Source organism: Biomphalaria glabrata, chromosome 11, assembly GCF_947242115.1.
Source record: "Biomphalaria glabrata chromosome 11, xgBioGlab47.1, whole genome shotgun sequence".
Lineage (NCBI taxonomy): Eukaryota > Metazoa > Mollusca > Gastropoda > Planorbidae > Biomphalaria > Biomphalaria glabrata.
The window spans coordinates 5,213,489-5,236,300 of record NC_074721.1 but is presented as its reverse complement, the minus strand read 5'-3'; the positions used below and the strand labels follow the sequence as shown (position 1 = coordinate 5,236,300).

Below are 22,812 nucleotides of genomic sequence, written 5' to 3'. Positions count from 1 at the left end.
GCCAAGATGTGGGGATAGTAGTGGAAATCTTTTGAGAGATGAGAATGATTAGAATACTTAAGATCATGCCACTGATAACTTATTTTCAGATGACCATCTTTCACTTTATCTTTATGTCACTCTATCTTGAATATGGGCATGTCATTTTCAACTTGTAACGTTTTATTTATTCTAATAAACGCTGACTTCGACTCTCCTCTGGAGCTGATTCATATCGCCAACAATCAATTTGTTTTAATCCCTGTTTTAACATTAAAGTAATAAATTGTTGCACTGTATAACTGTATGCAACACTTATCAAGTAATTACAAATCAATCTACTATCAATAGATTATTTTATTGAATTCAATTAACACACAAAAACAATTTTTATATCTATATCTATAGATGTTAAATTTTTAGAGTTAATTAATTTAATTTAAGTTAATTTTTTTAGAGTTGCGTTTAATGAACGCTAAAGGCAGCACGGAACACCAACTCTTAGATAACCCCCCCCCCCCCCACTGGTCCACAAATGAGATTGGACCAAAGCTCTCTGAGCATGCTATAAGCATGAAAGTAGCGCTATATAAAAGCTATAATAATAAATAATGACATTAAATTCTATTTTTATTTGAAGTGTCGCATTTTTTGTTATGTAAAAAAAGAATTAATGAAATATTGTTAATTTCATACTTTTTACTATTATTATTTGTTGGATCAGAGGATGAAATAACCAGGGATTAAGTGACCAAAGATGAAATGACCAGGGATGAAATGATGGAAACCCTCATAATCATTCTAAAATGAAAATAAGACGAACTGTGAACATTGTTTCAATCTTTATTTTGCTTTCTCACACTTACAATATAAATATGACTTTTAGCAATCTTTTATAAATCATTTTTATGTAATTGTGTGATCTCTGTTTTTTCTTTAGATATTGATGAGTGTAGCACTGGCATAGATAAGTGTGAACAGTCTTGTGAGAACAAAGCAGGAAGTTTTAATTGCCTGTGTTATCAAGGTTACATGTTAGATGATGACAGGAAGTCTTGTATTAAAGGTAAATCTATGTATTTATCTTATCTATAGGTGCACATTAGTATATACTTCGTTACAGAGCCATGAGCAATGCTTTCCAGTTGCATAGTGGCGCCTGGGTTCAAACATTTGTTATTGAAGACAATTAGACCAAAATGGAAGCAAAACATAACCTATGTAAAGAGTGCCAAATGGAGCAGAGCTTAATGCACTGGTGGGGGTGAAAGAGAGCTCAAACACCATGTCACGATCCACACATCATTTTGCAATAAGCTGTTCTATGGAAGGATACCCACATGATGGAGTTTTTCTTGTGTGCTCAGCCTTCAGCTTTGCCTCTAATCTAAAATAATCTTGGGATATGAGATATTGGTAATAATATAATATAAGAAATTTACATCAGTTTGGATCCTTCCCAGACTAAAAAAATTGTTTAGAGCCATAAAAGGGGGGCTTACATTAGCCTAGAATTTCAAGGTCTTTCAATTTCAAATTGTTACAGAACTTATTTTTTTTACCATGTATTTTTGAATCCTATCATAGTCATTATATCAGTTAGCATGTCTACATATAGTTCACTAATAGTTGTTGTAACATATCTAGGACATGCTTTCTTGTTAAATATGAAATATTATTTCCAGTCAAAGATCCCTGTGTCTCCTCAAACCTGACCTGTAGCTATGGATGCAGAATAAATTCTAACGATGAATATGAATGTTTTTGTCCAAGGGGCTTCACTCTGAGAGGTCAAGATAAATGTGAAGGTAGAAGAGAGTCTCATTTCAAGTTTCTATTTCAATTTTTATTACATAATCTTAATTATGTTATCTTATCTTATAAAATACAGACTTACTTCATAAAAAGAAGATGATTACGTCCTATGTGTGTTCCTAGGTCAATCTGGTCATGCATGTTATGACTTAAATGACTTAAACTCTGACTTATAATGCTTTATAAGATTGAAATATTCCCATATTGATAAAAACTATTACTATTGTAAACTATAGATGGCTACCTGGTTATGCGATATACGCTCTGGAATGTTGTTTCAATGTTTTCACATATGAATCCTGCCTACCAACATCCCTCATCTTTGGTCTACCTGCAGGAGTTTTGGACTAGAATGTCATAATTTTCTGTAGTAGCATCTATATTCTATAGTAGCATCCCCAACATGATAAGCAAAACATGGTTTAAATAAAACACTAATTGAACATTAAAGAAATGTCAAAAACTTGTTTAAAATATCAAGAGACATTGTTGAACTGGATATTTGTGATGACTACCTAGAGCTTTTACTATATAGTCAGGCAGACATTGTTCTTAGTGGCATCAGCCTGAAATCATGATTGAATGCTTGAATTTAATATTTCAAGCTTAATTTCAAATGACAGGATTTTTTTTTGCATGTAAAATGATTTACAGGTTTGGAATGGTTCTTCAGAGTTGAAGGTAATTTACTTCCTAGTCCAAACCTCCCTCAGGACAATGGGGGGATGGCAGCAGCTAGGGTATGAACCTGGGATCATCGCATACATTCGGCCAGATTGCCATTTTTTTTATTATTATGGTATTTTGGAATGTTTTTCCTGAAGTAATATAGACCATTTCCGATAAATAGTTTCCTTTTGTGATGGAAATATAAAAATGGGATACTCATTCTGCTATCCACATTCAACCTACATCATGTAACAAATGTGAACTTTGAATCATCATTCTCTTGAACTACTAAGCCTGGATATCATTTATTGCTATACATTTATTTATTCACATTCCTAACAAAATTCTATATGTTTTTAAAGGAACAATATAATAAAGTCAGTAACATTTATCATGTTATTTTTTTTTAGACTGGTTCTAAAAAAATGCATGTTTATTTGCCATCTATAGATATTGATGAGTGTGCCTTAAGTGAAACAAACTTGTGTTCCAACAAAAATGGTTGTATCAATACAAATGGAAGTTTTGTTTGTTCTTGTGAAGTTGGCTTTAAGCTGGACAATGATAACAGATCTTGTGTTGGTAAGCTCAAGATGTTATGTTTTTTTTTAATAAAATTGAATATATAAATCATTGATACATTAAGTGTCCTTATAAAAGAACTAAAAATAGTGTTATACTCAATCACAAATCATAAGGGAATTTGTGTTTCTTTTTTCTTAGCTTGCAACAGTGGAACATGGGGTCTACAGTGTGCAAACAGTTGTGCCTGTGGGCTTGGAGCTGATCATTGTGACAGTATAACTGGATGTGTTTGTAAAGCTGGATACACAGGTCAGTATTATTTTGTTGCTTTACTTTACATCTATCAATATTTGATTAGAATTAAAACCATGCCATATTTATCATGAAACTCTGAAAGCAGACTATTACATGATATTTTTTTTAATTGAAGATATCAATGAATGCATCAGTGTTCTTACCAATAACTGTAGTCAACTGTGTAGAAACACTGAAGGAGGCTATGAATGTTCCTGTTATGCTGGATATGGCTATGTCAATAACCTATCTGCAGTAAAATAATTAATATTAGGAAAAAAATGTTTAATATTAGGTAGAAGATGTTTGTTTATTGTTTTGTGTGTCTTAAGAAAACTTGTCTTTTTTCCTAGGTAAACACTGTGAAAGTGACATAGACGAATGTAAAAATGGTAAACTTCAATGTAACAGTACTGAGAAGTGTCTGAACCTACCTGGCACTGCTACCTGTAAATGTCAGGATGGATATGAAAGAATTAATGGCTTATGTCTAGGTGAGTATTTAGACAAAAACTTATAGAATAAAAATATTTCAAAAAATGTTTGTGATTTTGATACTACTTCAGCACATATTTTAACTATATGTATGGATGATTGTTATAAATTACTCCATAAAACCATTTCTTTCTGCTTGACACCCTTTTCCAACTTTTGTCACATTTTATTCTTTCATATTTTATCACGAAACGCTGCTGCAAGCAGGCTATCACATTATTTTTTTTAATTGAAGATATCAATGAATGCAGTAGTGTCCTTACCAATAACTGTAGTCAAGTGTGTACAAACACTGAAGGAGGCTATGAATGTTCCTGTTATGCTGGATATAGCTATGACAGTAAAACATTCACTTGTAATGGTAAGCTTGTAGTCTTGTAAGTATAATATATTTTTGGCAACTTATCTCCAGATTCAAAATGAATGAATTTAGAATTTCTTTTAATTTTTAGGTCCTTTTAATTAAAATTTTTTTCCCCACTATTATCTCGAAAAATTAATCCAAATTTTAAAATATGATTTGTCCCTACTGTTATAGCCTATAACTTTTTGGGCTATGGCATAGTTTGAACAAAAAGGTCTTAGAAGATTGGAAGTGCACTGTAAAACCATTTTGTGTTTTACAGTATTTATTTGACAAATTTCAGTTTACTTTGAAGCATAAATTTAAGCAATATAGAATAGGTGGTTGAGTTGCATAAACCACTTGGTTAAATATCAAATGGCCTTGATTTGTAATCCCATCTCAAGGTGGGTGGCTGTGCTGTCTGGTCATGCGTTATGCTCATTGGACTGTCGTTTGGACTTTTCAATGATCCTGAGTTCTGCCATCACCCGTTGTCTTGTGGAAGGCTTGGACTAGGAAGTAAATTATCATCAGCTCTGAAGGGACATCCGAAACATGAAATAAATTTTTAAAAGCTGAGTGTGTTTTTTGACCATCTAAAGGTAGTTTTAGATTTAGACTTTAGAGGCTTCTCCCAGATACCTTCTATCCCTACAAGTACTTAAAGAGATTGTACCATAGTGGACTGATCATACTATAGCATGATTTATGCGGTACACTAAAGTAATTTAAAAAAAATAAATTTTTTAATTAACAATTTGTGGTGTTTATTTTATTTTCATTTTAGTCTTTTCAAACAGAACATGATGTAATGAAGGAATAACTAAATAACCTGTTGTAGATTTCTTAGTTTCATCATCTTTTAAATCTTTTATCAGCTATCTTTGTTGATTTTCTAGATATTGATGAGTGTAATCTTCCAACTTCTAAATGTGAACAGTTGTGTATCAACACTGAAGGAAGTTATCGTTGCTCTTGTACATCAGATCTTATCTTATTAGCTGATGGAGTCTCCTGTAGAGGTAAACAAAACTGCTCCATCTACTTTTAATCTGAGCTATAATTTTTCTTATGATTTGTTTATTAGATTCTCATATAGAGTTACAAAAGAATGTAATTTTAATTTATTGTCATAAGCCTAGCTGACAAGTGTGGCAAGCATAGTATATATTATTTTATAACTCTTCAAGTCAAGCTTGTAGAATACTGTGATGGCATTATTCAAGAATTCACTAATTCTTACTAGAATGGTTAAAAAAAGGCCCTAGAATGTCAAGATGACTATATGGAGGCTAGTGGATTTATCAGGAAGCATGTCTTCACTTTACTTTTTAAAGGGGAGACAAGAAGGTTATTCAATTTTGGTTTGATAGATATGGTTTGTTTTGTTTGACAAGTTGCAGAAATTCATTTAGAAATGGAGAGAAATTGATCTTGTCTTAGCTCTAACTTCCTGCTGGGAAACTGGGGGAGGCAAGTAGGGTTCGAGCGTGGAGCCATTGTGATGACAGTCTGAAGCATATACCATCATGACTAGTATAATTCTGATATTAAAACTTATTCAAATTGATTCTACAATATTACATACTATAATTTGGTGCTACTAATTTACTTCTTGTTGCAAATCATGTTCAGTGTACATATTAAAGTGTATATTTCATCAAGTCCATTTGTTTCAGAGTATTATCTTACTAGATCATTGAACTACCATCACACTCCAGTGGGAATAAAAATGTTATTACATTGTCACAGCTCTCGGCATGTGTGACATGTATACAGAATTATTTGCTGAAAGATGAAAACGTGGTTTAAGAGGCTAAGTATGCCTGAACTTGGCTTGTCTTGGCTACCTATGAAAGGGGCTCAAGGTTCGACACCTGACTTAAGCAGAGTTGTGTTTACTTAGCGCCTAAAGGCAGCATGGAAAAACCTTCTCCCAGATACCCCCTTCCTCCCACTGGTCCAGAAATGAGATTGGACCATAGCTCGCTTAGCATCCTCTTTGCATGAAAATAGCACTATATAAAAGCTATAATAATAATATAGAAATATTCAGTGTTGATAGAATAACTAATTTAGAGGGTCTTATTGTGACAGGAGTTTTAAAATAGATATATATACTAGTAACTAGTGTAGTGCTTGTCCACTCCATAATATGTATTTATCAAGGAAAACATTACCTGTATGTTTATTACAATCAAGATACTAACTCATAATGTAAATCATAATGTTTTATAGCCACACTCCCTTGTGTCAACAAGACAGACTGCAGCAATGATTGTGCTCTGATCAATGGAACTGACACTTGTCTTTGTCCTAGAGGAACAAAATTGGCTGCAGATGGGAAAACTTGTCAAGGTATTTACATAACCATAGACATATGACTTTCTGGAAAAAAATTTTCCCCATCTTTTCTCTTTAAGGTTGATACTTATAAATAACTTTAAGCAATGTCATTTTTAATTTCATTATAATTTTAAATTACTTATCTCACTTAAGGAATAATGTCTCTCAGACTATTCTGGCCAAGGCATGATATACATATATATATATGTACCTTTATATATATATATATATATATATATATATATATATATTAAATTGCTTTGTATTGTACAAATTTCATGCTATAACATGCTCTGTGCACTGTAGTTCTGTCTCTTTTGTGGACATTGGCTGAGAGGTATATCTGTTTGAAGGTTTCTGTTACATTCTGCATTTAGGTATTACAGCTTGAGCTTCATATTATCGCGTGAACTTCAGTGTGGCACCACATCCATAGGACACTTAACTAAAAGGAAATCTTTTTTACGGAAATGTTTTTTTTTCTTAAGGCTTTCTATAAGAGATTGACCCTTTACAAAACATTTACATCAATTTGATAATCATTATAAGACATCAGTTAGGCCAGGTTCACATTGAACTTCGCATTCACTTTCACCTATCCTTTGGCCTCCTGTACTGCTGGGGTACCACACATGATCTATCAACTTTCTTTCTCCATTCTTTTCTGACAATTGCCTTTAATAAAATTCCATTCTGATATTCTTTCTGAAAATATTGAAACCTGCCTTTTTACCTGCCTGGGTGGACCACTTTGGGGGCTTATTTTGAGCTTCTGTTTCCTCACAAACTGTCTTTATAACCTTTTTTTTTTTTAAAACTGCATATCTCTGTGAAGGCTGGCTTTTTTGTTTATGATTTGGGGACATATTTGATTTTACCTACCCCTAATAATTTACATGACATTACTTGTGGAAATCTTATCTTATAAATAAAAGTTTTTGGTCATTGTTCTACTGTCCCGAGACATGACGTTAAACTGGGCTCCTCATTTGGAGCTCAAAAGTGTCCTACTTCTTTTCTATCATTGTGTCTGCCTCCTCTTTTCTTCAGTCTGCCTTTATTACCCATTACTTTGTCTCCTTATCTTAAAAATATTCTGGATTATGGTCACGACATGGCCTAAATTGTGCTGATGTGCCAAAAACACAAAAATATCAAATTAAAAAAAAATGTCATTGTTCTAACTACAGACTCCCTTGTACACATTAAAAGCAGATGTTTATTACATTTTCTGCCTAAATAATAACAAAAAGGACCTACTAATAAAAGAGTTAAACCATGTGTTTTTTTTAAATATAATAATTCGAAATAACTGTTATTTCTATAGAATGTGGGCCAAACTTCTATGGACCATCTTGTGCTTTGATGTGTCAGTGTGAATCAGGATGGAAGTGTGACAGTGTCAATGGATCATGTTACAACAATTTAGTTAGTACTACACAGACAACTACTGCTAGCCAGTCTTGCATTTCTGCCACCTGTAACGCCAACAAACATGAACTCTGTGTGGACAAAACATCAGGCTATGAGTGTGTGTGTAAATTAGGCTTCATGAGAGCCAACACCAATCTGGAGTGTACAGGTACATTTTTTTCTCTCTTATCAATTAAAAAGCATTTTATTTCAAGGACTTTGAAATCTGTGTTTTAGTTTATAGAAATTGAAAGACTTTTCAACTTAAGCTTGAAGGAAATAGATGTATTAAGTCTAAATATTTTTTTTTACAATGATGCCTGTGTATTTAGAAAATAGGTCTCTCAAATTATTCAGATAGATATAATGTGGAAGTTTTGGACTAGGAAATAAAGGAAGGAACTGTGAAGGAGCATCCAAAACATGTAAAATATCCAATATAATGAACTAAAGTTTAATTTATTTATTTTATTTTATTTATGTTGGAAGCGTGGTCGAGAGGCTAAGTGCACTTGAACTTGGCTTGGCTTGGCTACCTAGAAGGGGGCTCAAGGTTCGACACTGAGCGCCTAAAGGCAGCACGGAAAACCAACTCCTAATTACCCCCTCCCCCCCACTGGTCCACAAATGAGATTGGACCAAAGTGCTTTGAGCATGCTAATGAAGTAGCGCTATATAAAAACTATAAATATAAATAAATGACATCCCTTGCAAGTTTCTTAACAGTTACAGCATAATATGGCTAAACTATATTGAGAGATGATCCTGTGTTTCCTACTTTGTGTTGAAATAATATTGTAAAGTAGCCTTCATATTTTATTGTTCATTGTAAAAAATAAAAATACAAAATTGTCCAGTATGGGGAAATCAGACCCATGGACATTTGTGTAAACAGCACAACTATTTAGCCCGAATTGGGTAACTGGTCATTAACAGTTAAACATAAATATAAAGATCTATAATTTTAAATAGCATCTAAAAGAATTAAAACTAAAAACGCCATACACTTTTTTAATTTAACAACATGACATAAAAATTTAGTTCAATGTTTTTCACAAACTAATGAAACAATTTATCTGAAATTTTAATAAAATGTAGCATGGGGCACAAGCTTATTTGTGAAATCTCTGCTTGATTAGATAATGAAAATTCTAAGTAAATGATTCAAATTAAAATTATTTTTTTTAGACTTTAATGATAGTGTGAGTTAATAGTAAGTGTTAATAGTTCACTTAATTTAAACCCTCTTGATTTGTATTTTATTTTAACAGAGATCTCCTCCTATAACTACACTCTCACTTTTGGCTGGGACATGTCCAATGTAAATTTAGACAAAGATAGTGAGGACCACAAGAAGGTGAAAGATGAATGTGAGACTCAGGCAAGTTCTGATTTATTATTTTTTTATCATTAGATTCAATTTATCGTTATAGTGGTATGATAATTAAATTTATTTTTGAGTCATATGTTATTATAAAGAAAAGAGAACTGTTTAGAACAAGCACAAAATAGAGAGGTGATGTGTATGACAAATGAATATAATCACATCCGACACCATTCAATCTCAAAATGACTAAAATTAGAGCCACTCCAAGATAGAGGACTAAAATAGCAATAATACATAAAACACTAACCCTATTTTTACAAGTAATAATAAGGCTTGTCTTCGAGTCCGAAGATTAATGAGGAATGCAGTATTTCCTGTGGCTATGCAGCCCCAGCTGTGACCTACATATTTTGCCACAACCAAATACAAAAACACACAAAAACAACACTAAAACTTAATTTATAAATACAAAAACACAATCCAACAAAATATTCAGATTAAGACACAGGGATATAGACACATTTGTTGTTCCAGATGGTAGAAGGAACTTTAAAAAGTTCTCTTTCCTGCCTAGTGCCATTAGATCATCGGTTTCCTGAATCAACCAGGGACTTAACTAAATTGACATGTTGATACCAATTGAGTGTATTTATCTTCTTACTTTAAGAAACATTTATGATTTATAAGATAATTATGTATTGTGCTCTTTCTTTTTTTCCAGATGACCAAATCATTAAGAGAGAAAAAAGTGGATGTTGTCTTATTTTCCATAACAAATCTCAGGTTTTCATTTTCATTAGTTTGCTTAATATCTAATATTTTGTTTTGTAAACTTAAGCTTGCCTTTTGCATTTGAAATAGTAATGTACATATGTTTTCCTGCAAAAGCACTAATCCAATTGTCACGATTGTGTTTTGTAGTGCAGTGTATTTTCTCCACGGTCATATTGCATACACAGATTTGAAGATGCCTTTTGTTAGGCGTTTCCGTGGTTTCTAATGCAAATAAACCAAATGGAGGTAACACTCAACGTAGTACGTAATCAATATGGATCACAGATTGCTTCAGGATAAGGATAAGGTTGTAGCATTATGCTGACTAAGCATCTTAATCAATATGGTGGCTTAGTGATGAAGCAATCAGCTTCCAAACTCTGAGGTCCATGTTTGAATTTTGGTGAAGCCTGTGATTTTGATCTTGGGATTCTTAGGACTCACCTGAGTGTACCAGCTCTAATGGTTACCTGACTTAATTTGGGGAAAGTATAAGCAGTTGGTCATTGTGCTGGCCACATGACACCCTTCTGATTAACCATTGGCTTGAGAAAAAAGATGACATTAACATCATCTCACTTTTTGATAGCAAGATCTGAAAGTGAATCTTGCCACATGACACCCTTCTGATTAACCATTGGTTTGAGAAAAAAGATAACATTAACATCATCTGCCCTTTAGATAGCAAGGTTTGAAAGTGAATTTTAACTTTACTTTTTAAACATGATCAAACTGCCCTCCAAACAAAGCAACTAATTAAACTTGTATTCAATATGTATGTTCAAAACTACTTTTTATATGATTGTATAACATTTTTTTTTTCATTTTAAAAAAATTACATTGTATTTAGTTTTTAAGCAAACACCTATTTTTTTAACAATAAGGCAATGTATTTATCAATAATAAGTGATGATGTATTATTGTTTATTCATACCTAGGCATATGATAATCTGATGCATTCATTTTTAATAAGTAGTATCATGATACAATTTATAGTATAGTAGTATTAGAATGCATTTGGAATTAATTATGTTTTTAATGCAATTTTATGGCAAAATAATTATATTGTTTAGTGAACTCTAATGTTTTTGGAAGAATACTTCAGTTTCAAATAGTTGGTCTTTTTCTTGTTTTCATTTCAGTAAAGGAAGCTTGATTATAGACTTTACATTATTTATCAACAAAAGTTCCTCCAGTAATTCTGTGAGCAGTTTGACTATTGCACTGAATGCAATCAAGTCAGAAGGAATCTTTCTCAATGGCAGCAAAATATTCATAACAAACTTTATACTGAATGGTGGGAATTTTTTAATTCTTTTTTTTTTTTTAGTTTTGTTGGCAGTTACATAAAACTAGGACTATTTTTATTGATATTTGTTTTTGAGTAAACAATAACATAACAACCTGTATAAACATGCTTTCATCATCAAATTATTAAAGTATCAAATTATAATTATTATACAATTTTAATTTTTGCCTATAAAAATTGCTAAAATATATATAGATATATAATTACAAATATATAACAAAGGGATTTTCACTGAAAAAAACAACCTTGACTAAAATAATTTTGGCTTGAAATTTAAAAAATTTAGATAAAACTTATGCAAACATATTTTTAACTAGCTACTCTCAGCAAAAGCTATATTCAAATAATTAGAAGACTTTGCTTTATTGAATGTACATTTTGTGTAATCTTTAGTTTTGATCTTCAGTAGGACTTTGAATTTAACTTTAGCTTTATTATTCTCTCAAATAAACCTTCTCTAAATGTCCATAAAATAGATTGAATAAGAGAAAATATAGATTTTTAGGGCGCCCCTGAGTCCAACCCAACTATAATGGTACTTAACTTTAGTTGGGGAAAGTAAAGGCAGTTGGTCCTTTGTGCTGGCCACATAACACCCTGCTCATTAATCATTGGCCAGAGAAACAGATTACCTTTAACATCATCTGCCCCATAGATCACAAGGTCTGAAAAGGAAACTTTACTTTATTTAAGAGAACAATGAGTATTTTGTGGTAGTATGTGAAATATATTGCATATATGAGTGGCCATTATAAATATATCAAAAGGGCAGTTCTATGCAATAATTATATGATTGAGCTATTCAAAAAACTAACTCCAGCCAGAGAAACAGATTACCTTTAACATCATCTGCCCCATAGATCACAAGGTCTGAAAAGGAAACTTTACTTTATTTAAGAGAACAATGAGTATTTTGTGGTAGTATGTGAAATATATTGCATATATGAGTGGCCATTATAAATATATCAAAAGGGCAGTTCTATGCAATAATTATATGATTGAGCTATTCAAAAAACTAACTCCAGCCAGAGAAACAGATTACCTTTAACATCATCTGCCCCATAGATCACAAGGTCTGAAAAGGAAACTTTACTTTATTTAAGAGAACAATGAGTATTTTGTGGTAGTATGTGAAATATATTGCATATATGAGTGGCCATTATAAATATATCAAAAGGGCAGTTCTATGCAATAATTATATGATTGAGCTGTTCAAAAAACTAACTCTTCTGCCTACAGATGCTCCCAATGTGTGTGATGTAAGACAGCAGTCTAACCCATGCAGGTCTTCAGAAGTATGTCAAGTTCAGGAAAACAAAGCTGTGTGCATGTAAGGAATACAGTTTGTACACTCCTATATAACAGATTTATGCCAGATTATAAAATTAAAGTTAATTAACAGGTTCACCCCAGAGATATTAAATTTAGTATTTTAAAATTGTGTATTTTTTTTTAAGGCCTGTATATAAATAATATATAACACAAGAAATGTAAACAGGAATGAGTTTAGATTTAGACTAGAGCTCAAGTTATCCAAGTTTATATTACAATTAGATTATGAAATGTTTGTCCATCGAAGAATAAAATGTATACTAGTCAAGTACTATATTACTTGTATGTTTATTGCAAGTTTTTAAAATATATTTTCTCTACTTTTTTTTTTCAGACCAGTGGAAACAAGCAATGGTAAATTATATATATATATATATTATGAAAGAATTAAGGAAATATAAATAAAAAAATACTTAGTTGTTTTATTTTCAATATTTTAATATAATTGAGACCAGTCAGCTACCATTATTGCAGTCTTGGATTTGACATAATAATTATACTTTTTTTGTGTGTAGGAATGAGTTTAGATTTAGACTAAGTTGTTTATTTTCTGTGTGTGACCAGCGTGTCAGAAGGTCATGTCCAGTGTGTGTGTATTAATAATACTTAAACAATGTCATATGAGACGTGTTTGTGACCGTCCATGTTTTACTGTAATCTTGTTGAATAAAGTCATAATATTGATATTCTAGCAGAGTTATTTCATTAGATTATGAGAAGAATTTTTGAAGTTATTCTTATTGAATCTTTGGGATTAAATTGTTAAGGCCTTAATTCTGAATTTCTATTTTCCTGGGTTTCATTGTACTTTATTCATTCTTTCGTCAAGTTATATTATACAAAGACATAGAACTGCTTAAACTTATTACAATCAAAACGTTTTTCATCCACACCTTCTTCCTCGTTCTCATTATTTTGTTGGAGCTTTCAGATGACTAGACCAATATGAGATGAGCTGTGCATTGGCTTCCAAATCAGGGAGCTCTCCATATAGTTTTCTTTCTGTTGGGGTGTTTTGAGGCCAGTTTCTTGTTTGGGCCTCTTGGTAAAAAATGCAGTTTTGAAGGACGTGGTCAGCATCCTCTGGTGACATACCACATGGGCAGATTTCACTGGTTCCAATTTTGAGATTCTGGAACATTTGTTGTCTCATTTTGTTGTGTCCGATTCTGAGTCAAAAGTTTAGATGTTGATCTTGTCAGGATTTTGTTTATAATAGGTGTCATAGTGGTGTCAATAGTTTCAGTTCTTCTGGATAGAGTGCTATGCTTAATTGAACAAACAGACCAGCATATAAGTATGCATATTTCTTAACTTGATCTGAATAACTATATAATACTAATTGTTTGAACTACAAATGTTTATTTATATTTTTGAAGTTTATTTTTGTGTGCCACTGAATCCTATAACTGAACTTAAATTGGATGATTTATTTTCAGATTTGAATTTGGGACTGGCTATAGGACTACCATTGTCAATTGCCTTTTGTGCTGCTGTTGTTATTGCCATAGTTGTGTGCAAATGTATTAAAAGCAAAAAGGCAAGAATAATGTCTTCAACAGAATTTTTTCATCGGAGAAATAGACAAGAGGATAGTTTGTATGAGTAAGTTGTATTTGTTTTCCATGTGGTTCTTGAGGGGTTAATTGTTTATTTTGACTACATCCTCAAGTTTTATACAAAGCTTAACCATTTTTTTTTGTTATAATACACAAAGTCTGGGATGATTAGGTGCAATGTTTTACTTCATTGTGCCAAACCCAAAATATCAAATATCTCACTCTGTTGTGTAGCCCTTAGGCTAGGTGTGTACCTTGAAGAAAAAAAACCCCACATAAATCCTGGATAAATCTATATTTTAGGATTACTAAGCAAGCTTGATCGTGTAGAAACGAATGGCCTTAACATCATCTGCCCTATAGATCGCAAGGTCTGAAAGGGGAACTTTGCTATATGGGCGGCCTCTTTCCAATCTAGGTTTGCAAATGATATAAACTTAATAAAAAAAAAAATGCAGATCTGATAGATGATCTAACTCCAGAGCTCGATGCTACAGCTAAAGTAGTTGCCTTGCGCAATTAATGCTAATAAAGTTTTAGTTTGTGGTAGATGTAATACGAAATATTGAAGTTGTCTCATAACTAGGATCAAATATAACAAGAGATACATGACCAATAAAAGAGGTAAAATCCATTTGAGCTTGGCATCCGCCATCATGAGTAAACTGTAATATAGAAAAAAAAAACAAGTGGTCTCTAAAGACCTTCTAAAATGATGAAATAGTTGCTATTTGTTTATGTTTGTGTAACGTCGTGAGAATGTGTTCACAACATTGATTTAGTGTGCTACAGTCCAAGTCTCTTTCGTCAGTTCATGTGTCGTTCTAGTTTAATAAAGCCTTGTTTTAGGTTACTCTTCAGTGTTCCTTTATTTCTTATTACAATTTATTAAACTAGAAATTTTCAATTCCATGGATCTATGTGCCTCACGTATCTTTTTTGGATTTTCGTTCAACACTATTCTCAGTCTGTAAGTAAAAGTAGTAATACAAATGGAACGTCTATTTAGGCCAAAAGAGCTAGACATAGAGCCTAGCTCGCCATCGGCTGCCGAGAAGTGGCTGCACTGGCTGAGAACATTTGAGAATTTCATCTCCTCAGTCTCTCATTGCGAGATTGACAAAAAGAAATTACTAGAAAACTACGTTTCTTCGAGCGTATTTCAGTACATAAATGAGTGTACAACAATCAATCAAAGTTCTACAAAATGTCTACGTGAAGCCTAAAAGCGAAATTTTTGCACGGCACATGATAACTCTTTGTCGACAAGAGAACGGACAAACCGTTGACTCCTTCCTACTTAAGCTTAAAAGTATGGCCAAAGACTGTGACTTCAAAGCTGTCACCGCTGAAGAACACAGAGATATCTTTGTAAGAGACGCCTTCATTACTGGACTGGCTTCAAACAGCATAAGGCTGCGACTCTTAGAGAAATCTACTCTAACTCTACAGTGCGCCTATGAAGAGGCAAGACAACTCGAATATGCCCATAACCATGCCATGGCGTATAACATCCACTCTGAAACTCCCTGTGGAGCTAGCGCCGACGAGGAGAGCCTTTCTCCAATGACAAAAGTAGAACACGAGGTGAGTGCGGCGACTAGTAAAAGATGTTTCTTTTGTGGAAACAGCCCACATCAACGCTTTAGATGTCCGGCCCGTGACGCTACATGCAACTTGTGCGGTAAGAGGGGCCATTTCCAGAAAGTCTGTAAATCGACCAGACAGACACTCAAATCTACAACCTCAGCCATAGTGAAAGCAGATGATGACACGTCTCGGACTACAACCGTTGGATCTTCCTGGGCATCGACACCAGCGTCCGGTCTTACTAAATCTACTATTTCAATACTCGTCAATGGAGTACCATTGAAGGCTCTCGTAGATACGGGGAGCAGTGAAAGCTATATATCTTCTTCAATTGCTAAAAGGTACAAATGGAAATTAGAAACGTCCAGAAACAGAATCTACATGGCCTCTACACATCTTTCTCGCACTACTCACGGCCATATTTTCGCTAAAATAAAGTACAAAGATGAACAATATGAAAGTGTTAAGCTCTCACTACTAGATGGACTAGTATCTGATGTAATCTTAGGGCTAGATTTCATCAGCCAGCACGAAAAACTGATGATCCCATTTGAAGGAAAACGAAGCACTCTCCAGGTCTGTACGCTGAAAGCTGCACGAGTTGAAGCCCCTCGCCTCTTCGCTAATCTGGCTCCTAACTGCCATCCCATAGCCACTAAATCTAGAAAATATTCTATGCCTGACTCCAAATTCATTCAAACTGAAATCAAGAGACTTCTATCTGACAAAATTATTGAGCCTTCCACGTCCCCGTGGCGAGCCCAGATAATTGTAACAACGAATGAAAGGCACAAAAAGAGAATGGTTATCGACTATAGCCAAACCATCAATCGATTCACTTACCTCGACGCGTATCCCGTGCCAAAAGTGGATGAACTGGTGCAGGAAATATCTAAATACTCAATGTACAGTACATTTGACCTCAAAAGCGCTTACCACCAGATACCTATCAGGGATGATGAAAAGCAGTACACGGCGTTCGAGGCTGGCGGAAAGCTTTATCAGTTTTGCCGCATTCCTTTTGGAGTGACAAACGGAGTCGCCGCATTTCAAAGGACGATCAACACAATAATTGAGGAGGCAGGGCTACAGGACACGTTCGCTTACGTGGATAACGTTACCATCTGCGGACTTGACTCCATTAGCCACGACCAGAATCTACAGAGATTTCTCAATGCCGCTAAAAAGTACGGTATCACCTTCAACAATGATAAAAGTGCTATTGCGACTAATAAAGTATGCCTCCTAGGCTACGAAATCTCACAAGGGCAATTAAGACCAGACCCCGAAAGATTTCAAGCATTGAGAAACCTACCTCCACCACAAGACATGAAATCACAAAAGCGGGTGATTGGACTACTGTCCTATTATTCTCAATGGATCCCAAATTTCTCCAACAAGATCCATTTATTGGTGAACAACAAAGCCTTTCCTCCCCCTGAACAAGTACAACAAGCTTTTAAACAGCTAAAACACGAACTTGAAAACGCTGCTGTGTCGACGATAGACTACAATCGACCACTAACAGTCGAAACAGATGCCTCTGACATTGCGATTGCCGCCACTCTTAATCAAGACGGCCGTCCTGTCGCCTTCTTTTCAAGAACACTCACTAATAGTGAACGCAGACACTCAGCAGTGGAAAAGGAAGCATACGCTATCGTAGAAGCCCTGAGAAAATGGCAACATTACCTTATCAGTAGACCCTTCACATTGGTTACAGATCAACGCTCAGTGTCTTTTATGTTTGACCAGCAGAACAAGGGCAAGATCAAAAACGAAAAGATTCAAAGATGGCGACTGGAGCTTAGTTGTTTCCAATATGACGTCGTATATCGACCCGGGAAACAAAACGCTGCGGCGGATACCTTTTCAAGGAACCACTTTGCGTCAGCAATGACTGGAGAAGACCTCAAACTGTTACACAACAACCTCTGTCACCCAGGGGTCACGAGACTCCTCCATTTCGTTCGGACCAAGAACTTACCTTTTTCCTGCGAGGACGTCCGCAAAGTGGTAAACCAATGTAAAACTTGCGCTGAACTGAAGCCTAGATTCTTCAAACAGTTTTCAGGCACCCTCATCAAAGCTACCCAACCATTTCAGAGAGTAAGCATTGATTTTAAGGGGCCACTCCCATCTGCTACTCACAATAAATACTTATTAACAATGGTGGATGAGTACTCACGCTTCCCATTTGCCTACCCATGTCCCGATATGTCCTCATCCACTGTCATAAAGTGTTTAAATCAGCTGTTTTCCTTTGTTGGGATGCCAGAGTACGTCCATTCTGACAGAGGTACGTCCTTTATGTCGAGGGAGGTGCAATCCTTTCTGCACGAGAGGGGAATAGCTACAAGTAGAACAACCGCCTTTAATCCCTCAGGCAACGGACAAATTGAACGACTAAACAAAACTCTATGGAACGCTGTTACTTTAGCACTGAAAGACCTCGATCTCCCGATCTCGAGATGGGAGCTTGTCTTGAACCAGGCCCTATACTCGATTAGATCATTACTATCTACGGCAACAAACGAAACTCCACATGAGAGAGTTTTCCGGTTCAACCGAAAATCCTCCTTCGGGATATCTATCCCCACTTGGCTATCTAGCCCAGGTAGAGTGTTGCTGAGAAGAGAGAACCGATCTTCAAAGTATGATCCTCTCACGGAGGAAGTCGAATTGCTGATGTGCAACCCCCAATATGCTGTCGTACGGTTGCCCAGCGGTAAAGAGGAGACGGTCTCTCTAAGACGCTTGGCTCCCACCCCCTCCCCATCCACAACAACAAGTGAACCTTCGTTCTTCCCTCAGGGTGAGGATAATGAATATCCTCCAGAAACTCAAAACACGGAAGTACTAGTCAACACCCCTACCGTGATACAAGAAAGGAAAGAACCCCTGGTAGGCTCTGAGGACCTCCGAGCGCTTCCTCTTGAAAATACCCCACTTGACGCTCAGGAACTCACTAGTGACTCCCAAACTGTAGAACAGGATAGTCAACCCCGTTACAACTTGAGAGAGAGAAGAACCAGACCGAACTATAGAGTCTAGAGTTGTTCCTTTATTGCACTACATATGTTCTACATAAACTGGCATTGTTTATCTCTTGCTACTGATATTAGAGTTTACTTTTCACTTACTTACGTACATGTCTACTTACTACACTATTTGTAATATTTAAAACAGAAACTAGTAATTGTTTATAAGTCATACAACAGATATTGGTTTTTAGGTTTCTTTGCATCACCATTCACTATTGTTTACAAGAGAAATTTCGACACTATTTATTGATCTATTGTATTACAGGCACTGGCATTCTCTTTTATTTATGCTATTGGCCTACTATATTACTATACTTGCTATTTTAATTCTAGGCGGGGTGAATGTGGTGAAATAGTTGCTATTTGTTTATGTTTGTGTAACGTCGTGAGAATGTGTTCACAACATTGATTTAGTGTGCTACAGTCCAAGTCTCTTTCGTCAGTTCATGTGTCGTTCTAGTTTAATAAAGCCTTGTTTTAGGTTACTCTTCAGTGTTCCTTTATTTCTTATTACAGTTGGACACTGAACTCTAAGTCTGAACGAAGAATTCAAACCTTTAAAAGTAAATGCAACAGAAAACTACTGGGTAGACGCCAGGTGTTGATAACATTAAACAATTAAGCAGATAACTCTTATGCTAGTTTCTAACTGACAAATCACCTGTTAATTAATATACCCTTCATGGTAACAACAGTAAACAAGGGACATTACTCCTATAACTTAATAGCATAACCTATGCATAACACACATACTAACACCAGAAAAAGAAAACACATGATTTTTTAGTTGTACAAGTCATTTTTCTGTTGGGCAAAAAAAAAAAAAGTCCTCATTATTTTGTGATTCATACAAATTGGGTGAGAACCACTGCTTTATATACATTGATTTTGAAAAAAAGGTTTTGAGACTTGAAGAAAGACCCTTACAGAAGACAGGCAAAGACAATGAAATGAAAATGCCTCATCAAATGATAATTCTATCAGCATTAGATAGAGGTGACAGGTTCCAACTAATTTTATCAGCATAAGATACAGGTTTACAGGTTTCAACTATGTTTGATCACTTGTCCTATATATTTGAAATAGATGCAAATGTAATTAAAATTAATAAAAATGTAAACAAAAAAATATTTTATTTTGTATTACAGAGTCTACAAGGGAGATCAACAAAGTCTTGCTGATCCAAAAAGTACAGAGTACTTAAAAGGCTGACAAAAGACACCTCTTTTTTATTTCATTTTCCCCATTATTTGTTTTTCTTTTTTACTGTATGAAAATTTTTAAGCTAAATTTTTTTTTATCCCATAGATATAAAGAAAAATGATAGTGGATTCTAGTGTCTAGTTTTACCTTAAAAAATGAAGACTTTAGATATGGTGATATATATATATATATATATATATATATATATATATATATATATATATATATATATATATATATATATATATATATATATATATATATATATATATATATATATATATATATATATATATGGAAATAAGAGGGGTAGTCATAGGTTTATGACATACATATTTTTGTAATCTATGTAGAATCAAATAGTTGAATGTTCTTAGCAATATTAAACTTATCTTTTGTGTTATTTAATTGGCATATATTGATCTTAGTTTATCATGTAATTGTTTTTTTATATATTCATATACATATTATGTAAAAACATCAAACTTATTTCTTTACATTTTATTTTTTTAGAAATACAAAATCAGACTTTATTCTTCAAGCACCAGGCAGACCTTTTTGTATCAGATGCATTTTTTTTCTGTTCTAACTATAAGTCCTTGGTAATTCTTACCTTAGTAAATTTGAGATTTGATTATAAACTTTTATTGTCACAAAAACAGTTTTTTAAAAAGTTAGCAAGTTTATGAGGCGCAACTTGCTTTGAGCTTAGGTAATTATTAAAATTTAATTTACTCATAAACTTGGTGAGTAAAAAATGTGGGGTAAAAATGTCAGAAATCACTTATTTGAATCTCCTTTCAGATAATTTAATTTTCTATCCTTCTCTAAATTAACACACATCTTATAAAGATGTAAAAAAAAACCTGTAGGAAATTTAATACCAAACAATATCCCCTCTTAACTTACTAAATTAAAAAAGTATCTAGAACTAACTTCTTACATTTGGTTTATATCAATATTTACATATATGTATATATTGCACTATAAGATATATACAATACTTTATAAAACTGATATTATACATAGATTTGTTGCTTATCTTGTGATACTTTCAGATGTACAGATGTGTATGCTTAATTTGACTGTAAGCACAAGTAAAACAAATATATATTTCCTGTTAAAGCTTTGATTTCTGATGTGTCTTTCTTTATTGTTTTTTTTTAAAAGGATTTTTGTCTTTGAGATAATATTTCTAAGTCATCTACAAATTCCAGGTCCTCCAGCTTTTGATTCCATTGGATTTCTTTCCCTGAATTATATTAATATTCTTTCGTGACCCAATCCAGTAGGCCTACTAAAAGAAGTATTAGGGGTGAAGGAATAAATCCTTGTTGTGACTGGGGATTCCTCTTGACATTGGTCACTGTGGACTACATGTCAGGCAAAAAAATCCAAAAGATCTTAGATGATTTTTTTTTTGCTATCCTGTTGTGTCTCATTACTCCCCAGATAGTTTTTCAGTATTATCAAAAACATGTTCAATGTCAACAACTGTTGTACAAAGAGGAGATTGTTATTTGTTACATTTTTCCGCATTTATTCGGAATTACTGTTTAGTATCAGGCCTTCTCTTCGTACACAAACACTAAACATCATAGGCAAAATAAAGTTTCGCAAAGAAGACATTTGAAGCTTTACAGAGAAAGTCGAATGAATCCTATAAGCCTAAACACTCTAGTTAAATTGAAAAAAAATAAATAATTTCCTCTATTCAGAAGTCATCATTAAGCCAGGGAACATTGTCGGAACCAGATAGATGTGTACCAGTTGCCAAGGAAATGGCTACAAACTACAGATCTTGGTACTGAGGGGAGTTCAATGGAACACTTTTGGAGAATCTTATTTCCATTCAGCAGTAACCCTAATCTTCTCTTGAAGGACAAGGATTTCCATGAAAATTCAGTAGTAGGCTACTTCTAAAGAGCATAAAAGTCTCTTAGAATGGAACCAGTTTCAGAATAAATAATTAGAGCCAAATTTGTGTCAGTGTACAAGTAGCGACAGATGCAAAAGACAGATATAATAAGGTACCGGTATATCATTTTAATTGTGCCATGTTTTACTCTGAAAGACACAAAATAACTAAGCCACTGATCATTGCTGCTCCTAGAAGAAGAAGCACAAGTTTTGGATTTATGATTAGTCTTCCATCAGCGTGGTAGGAGCCAACACGATATATATAATGGAGACTCATTAAAGATTTAGTTGTTAAGGCCATTGAATGTATTATACTTGTCCAAGAAATAACAGCCATTGATTCTGCTTAATCGCCACTAAGGTATATTGGAATTGGCTTTCAAATAAGTTGGGCACGCAAACCTTATTCAATAATTGTGGACCAAAAGTCAAGTTAAAGAAAAGAGAATGTTTTTATTAAGTAAAATTTAAAATTAAAAAACCTAGTAATTTTTATATAAATTAAAAATATGACATATTTTTCAGACAGTTATGAGCCTTAGACGACGACCTTTCTGTAGATTATTCCCGTATTACAATGATATAGAGAAATCTATGACAAAAACAAACTAATATTAATGTAAATGGCCAAAAAAAAATTTCAAGCTTAAATCTGTTGGAAACAGCCGAGCAAACACCAATATAGAAGGAAATCAAATAATGATAGTGGAACTGGATTGGGCAGACCATGTTGGAGGATAAGGAAAAATGTTGCCAAGCAGGTTCTGACCTCGAACCCACATGGGAAGTTCAAGGCTGTGAGACCAAGGTTAACATGGAAGAGGACAACATAAATATAGAAAAGAAAGCAAGTTGGACATGGACCCGAGAGA

General features: G+C 33.9%; 1 protein-coding gene across 2 annotated transcripts in view; it reads left to right on the top strand.

The window, feature by feature from the left end:
* Positions 1–21,150, top strand: part of LOC106056134 (uncharacterized) — a 69,843-nt gene extending 48,693 nt beyond the window's left edge. For both annotated transcript variants that reach the window (XM_056045469.1, XM_056045468.1), the window contains 16 exons: positions 920–1,045; positions 1,665–1,787; positions 2,914–3,045; positions 3,187–3,297; positions 3,636–3,776; positions 4,013–4,138; positions 5,023–5,145; positions 6,362–6,481; positions 7,797–8,051; positions 9,154–9,263; positions 9,931–9,992; positions 11,126–11,280; positions 12,532–12,622; positions 12,959–12,978; positions 14,064–14,229; positions 19,966–21,150. In XM_056045469.1, the coding sequence (XP_055901444.1) occupies positions 920–1,045; positions 1,665–1,787; positions 2,914–3,045; positions 3,187–3,297; positions 3,636–3,776; positions 4,013–4,138; positions 5,023–5,145; positions 6,362–6,481; positions 7,797–8,051; positions 9,154–9,263; positions 9,931–9,992; positions 11,126–11,280; positions 12,532–12,622; positions 12,959–12,978; positions 14,064–14,229; positions 19,966–20,029 (1,925 nt within the window). In that variant the 3' untranslated portion in view covers positions 20,030–21,150. The remainder of the gene's footprint in view (positions 1–919; positions 1,046–1,664; positions 1,788–2,913; positions 3,046–3,186; positions 3,298–3,635; positions 3,777–4,012; positions 4,139–5,022; positions 5,146–6,361; positions 6,482–7,796; positions 8,052–9,153; positions 9,264–9,930; positions 9,993–11,125; positions 11,281–12,531; positions 12,623–12,958; positions 12,979–14,063; positions 14,230–19,965) is intronic.
* The last annotated feature ends 1,662 nt before the right edge of the window (positions 21,151–22,812 follow it).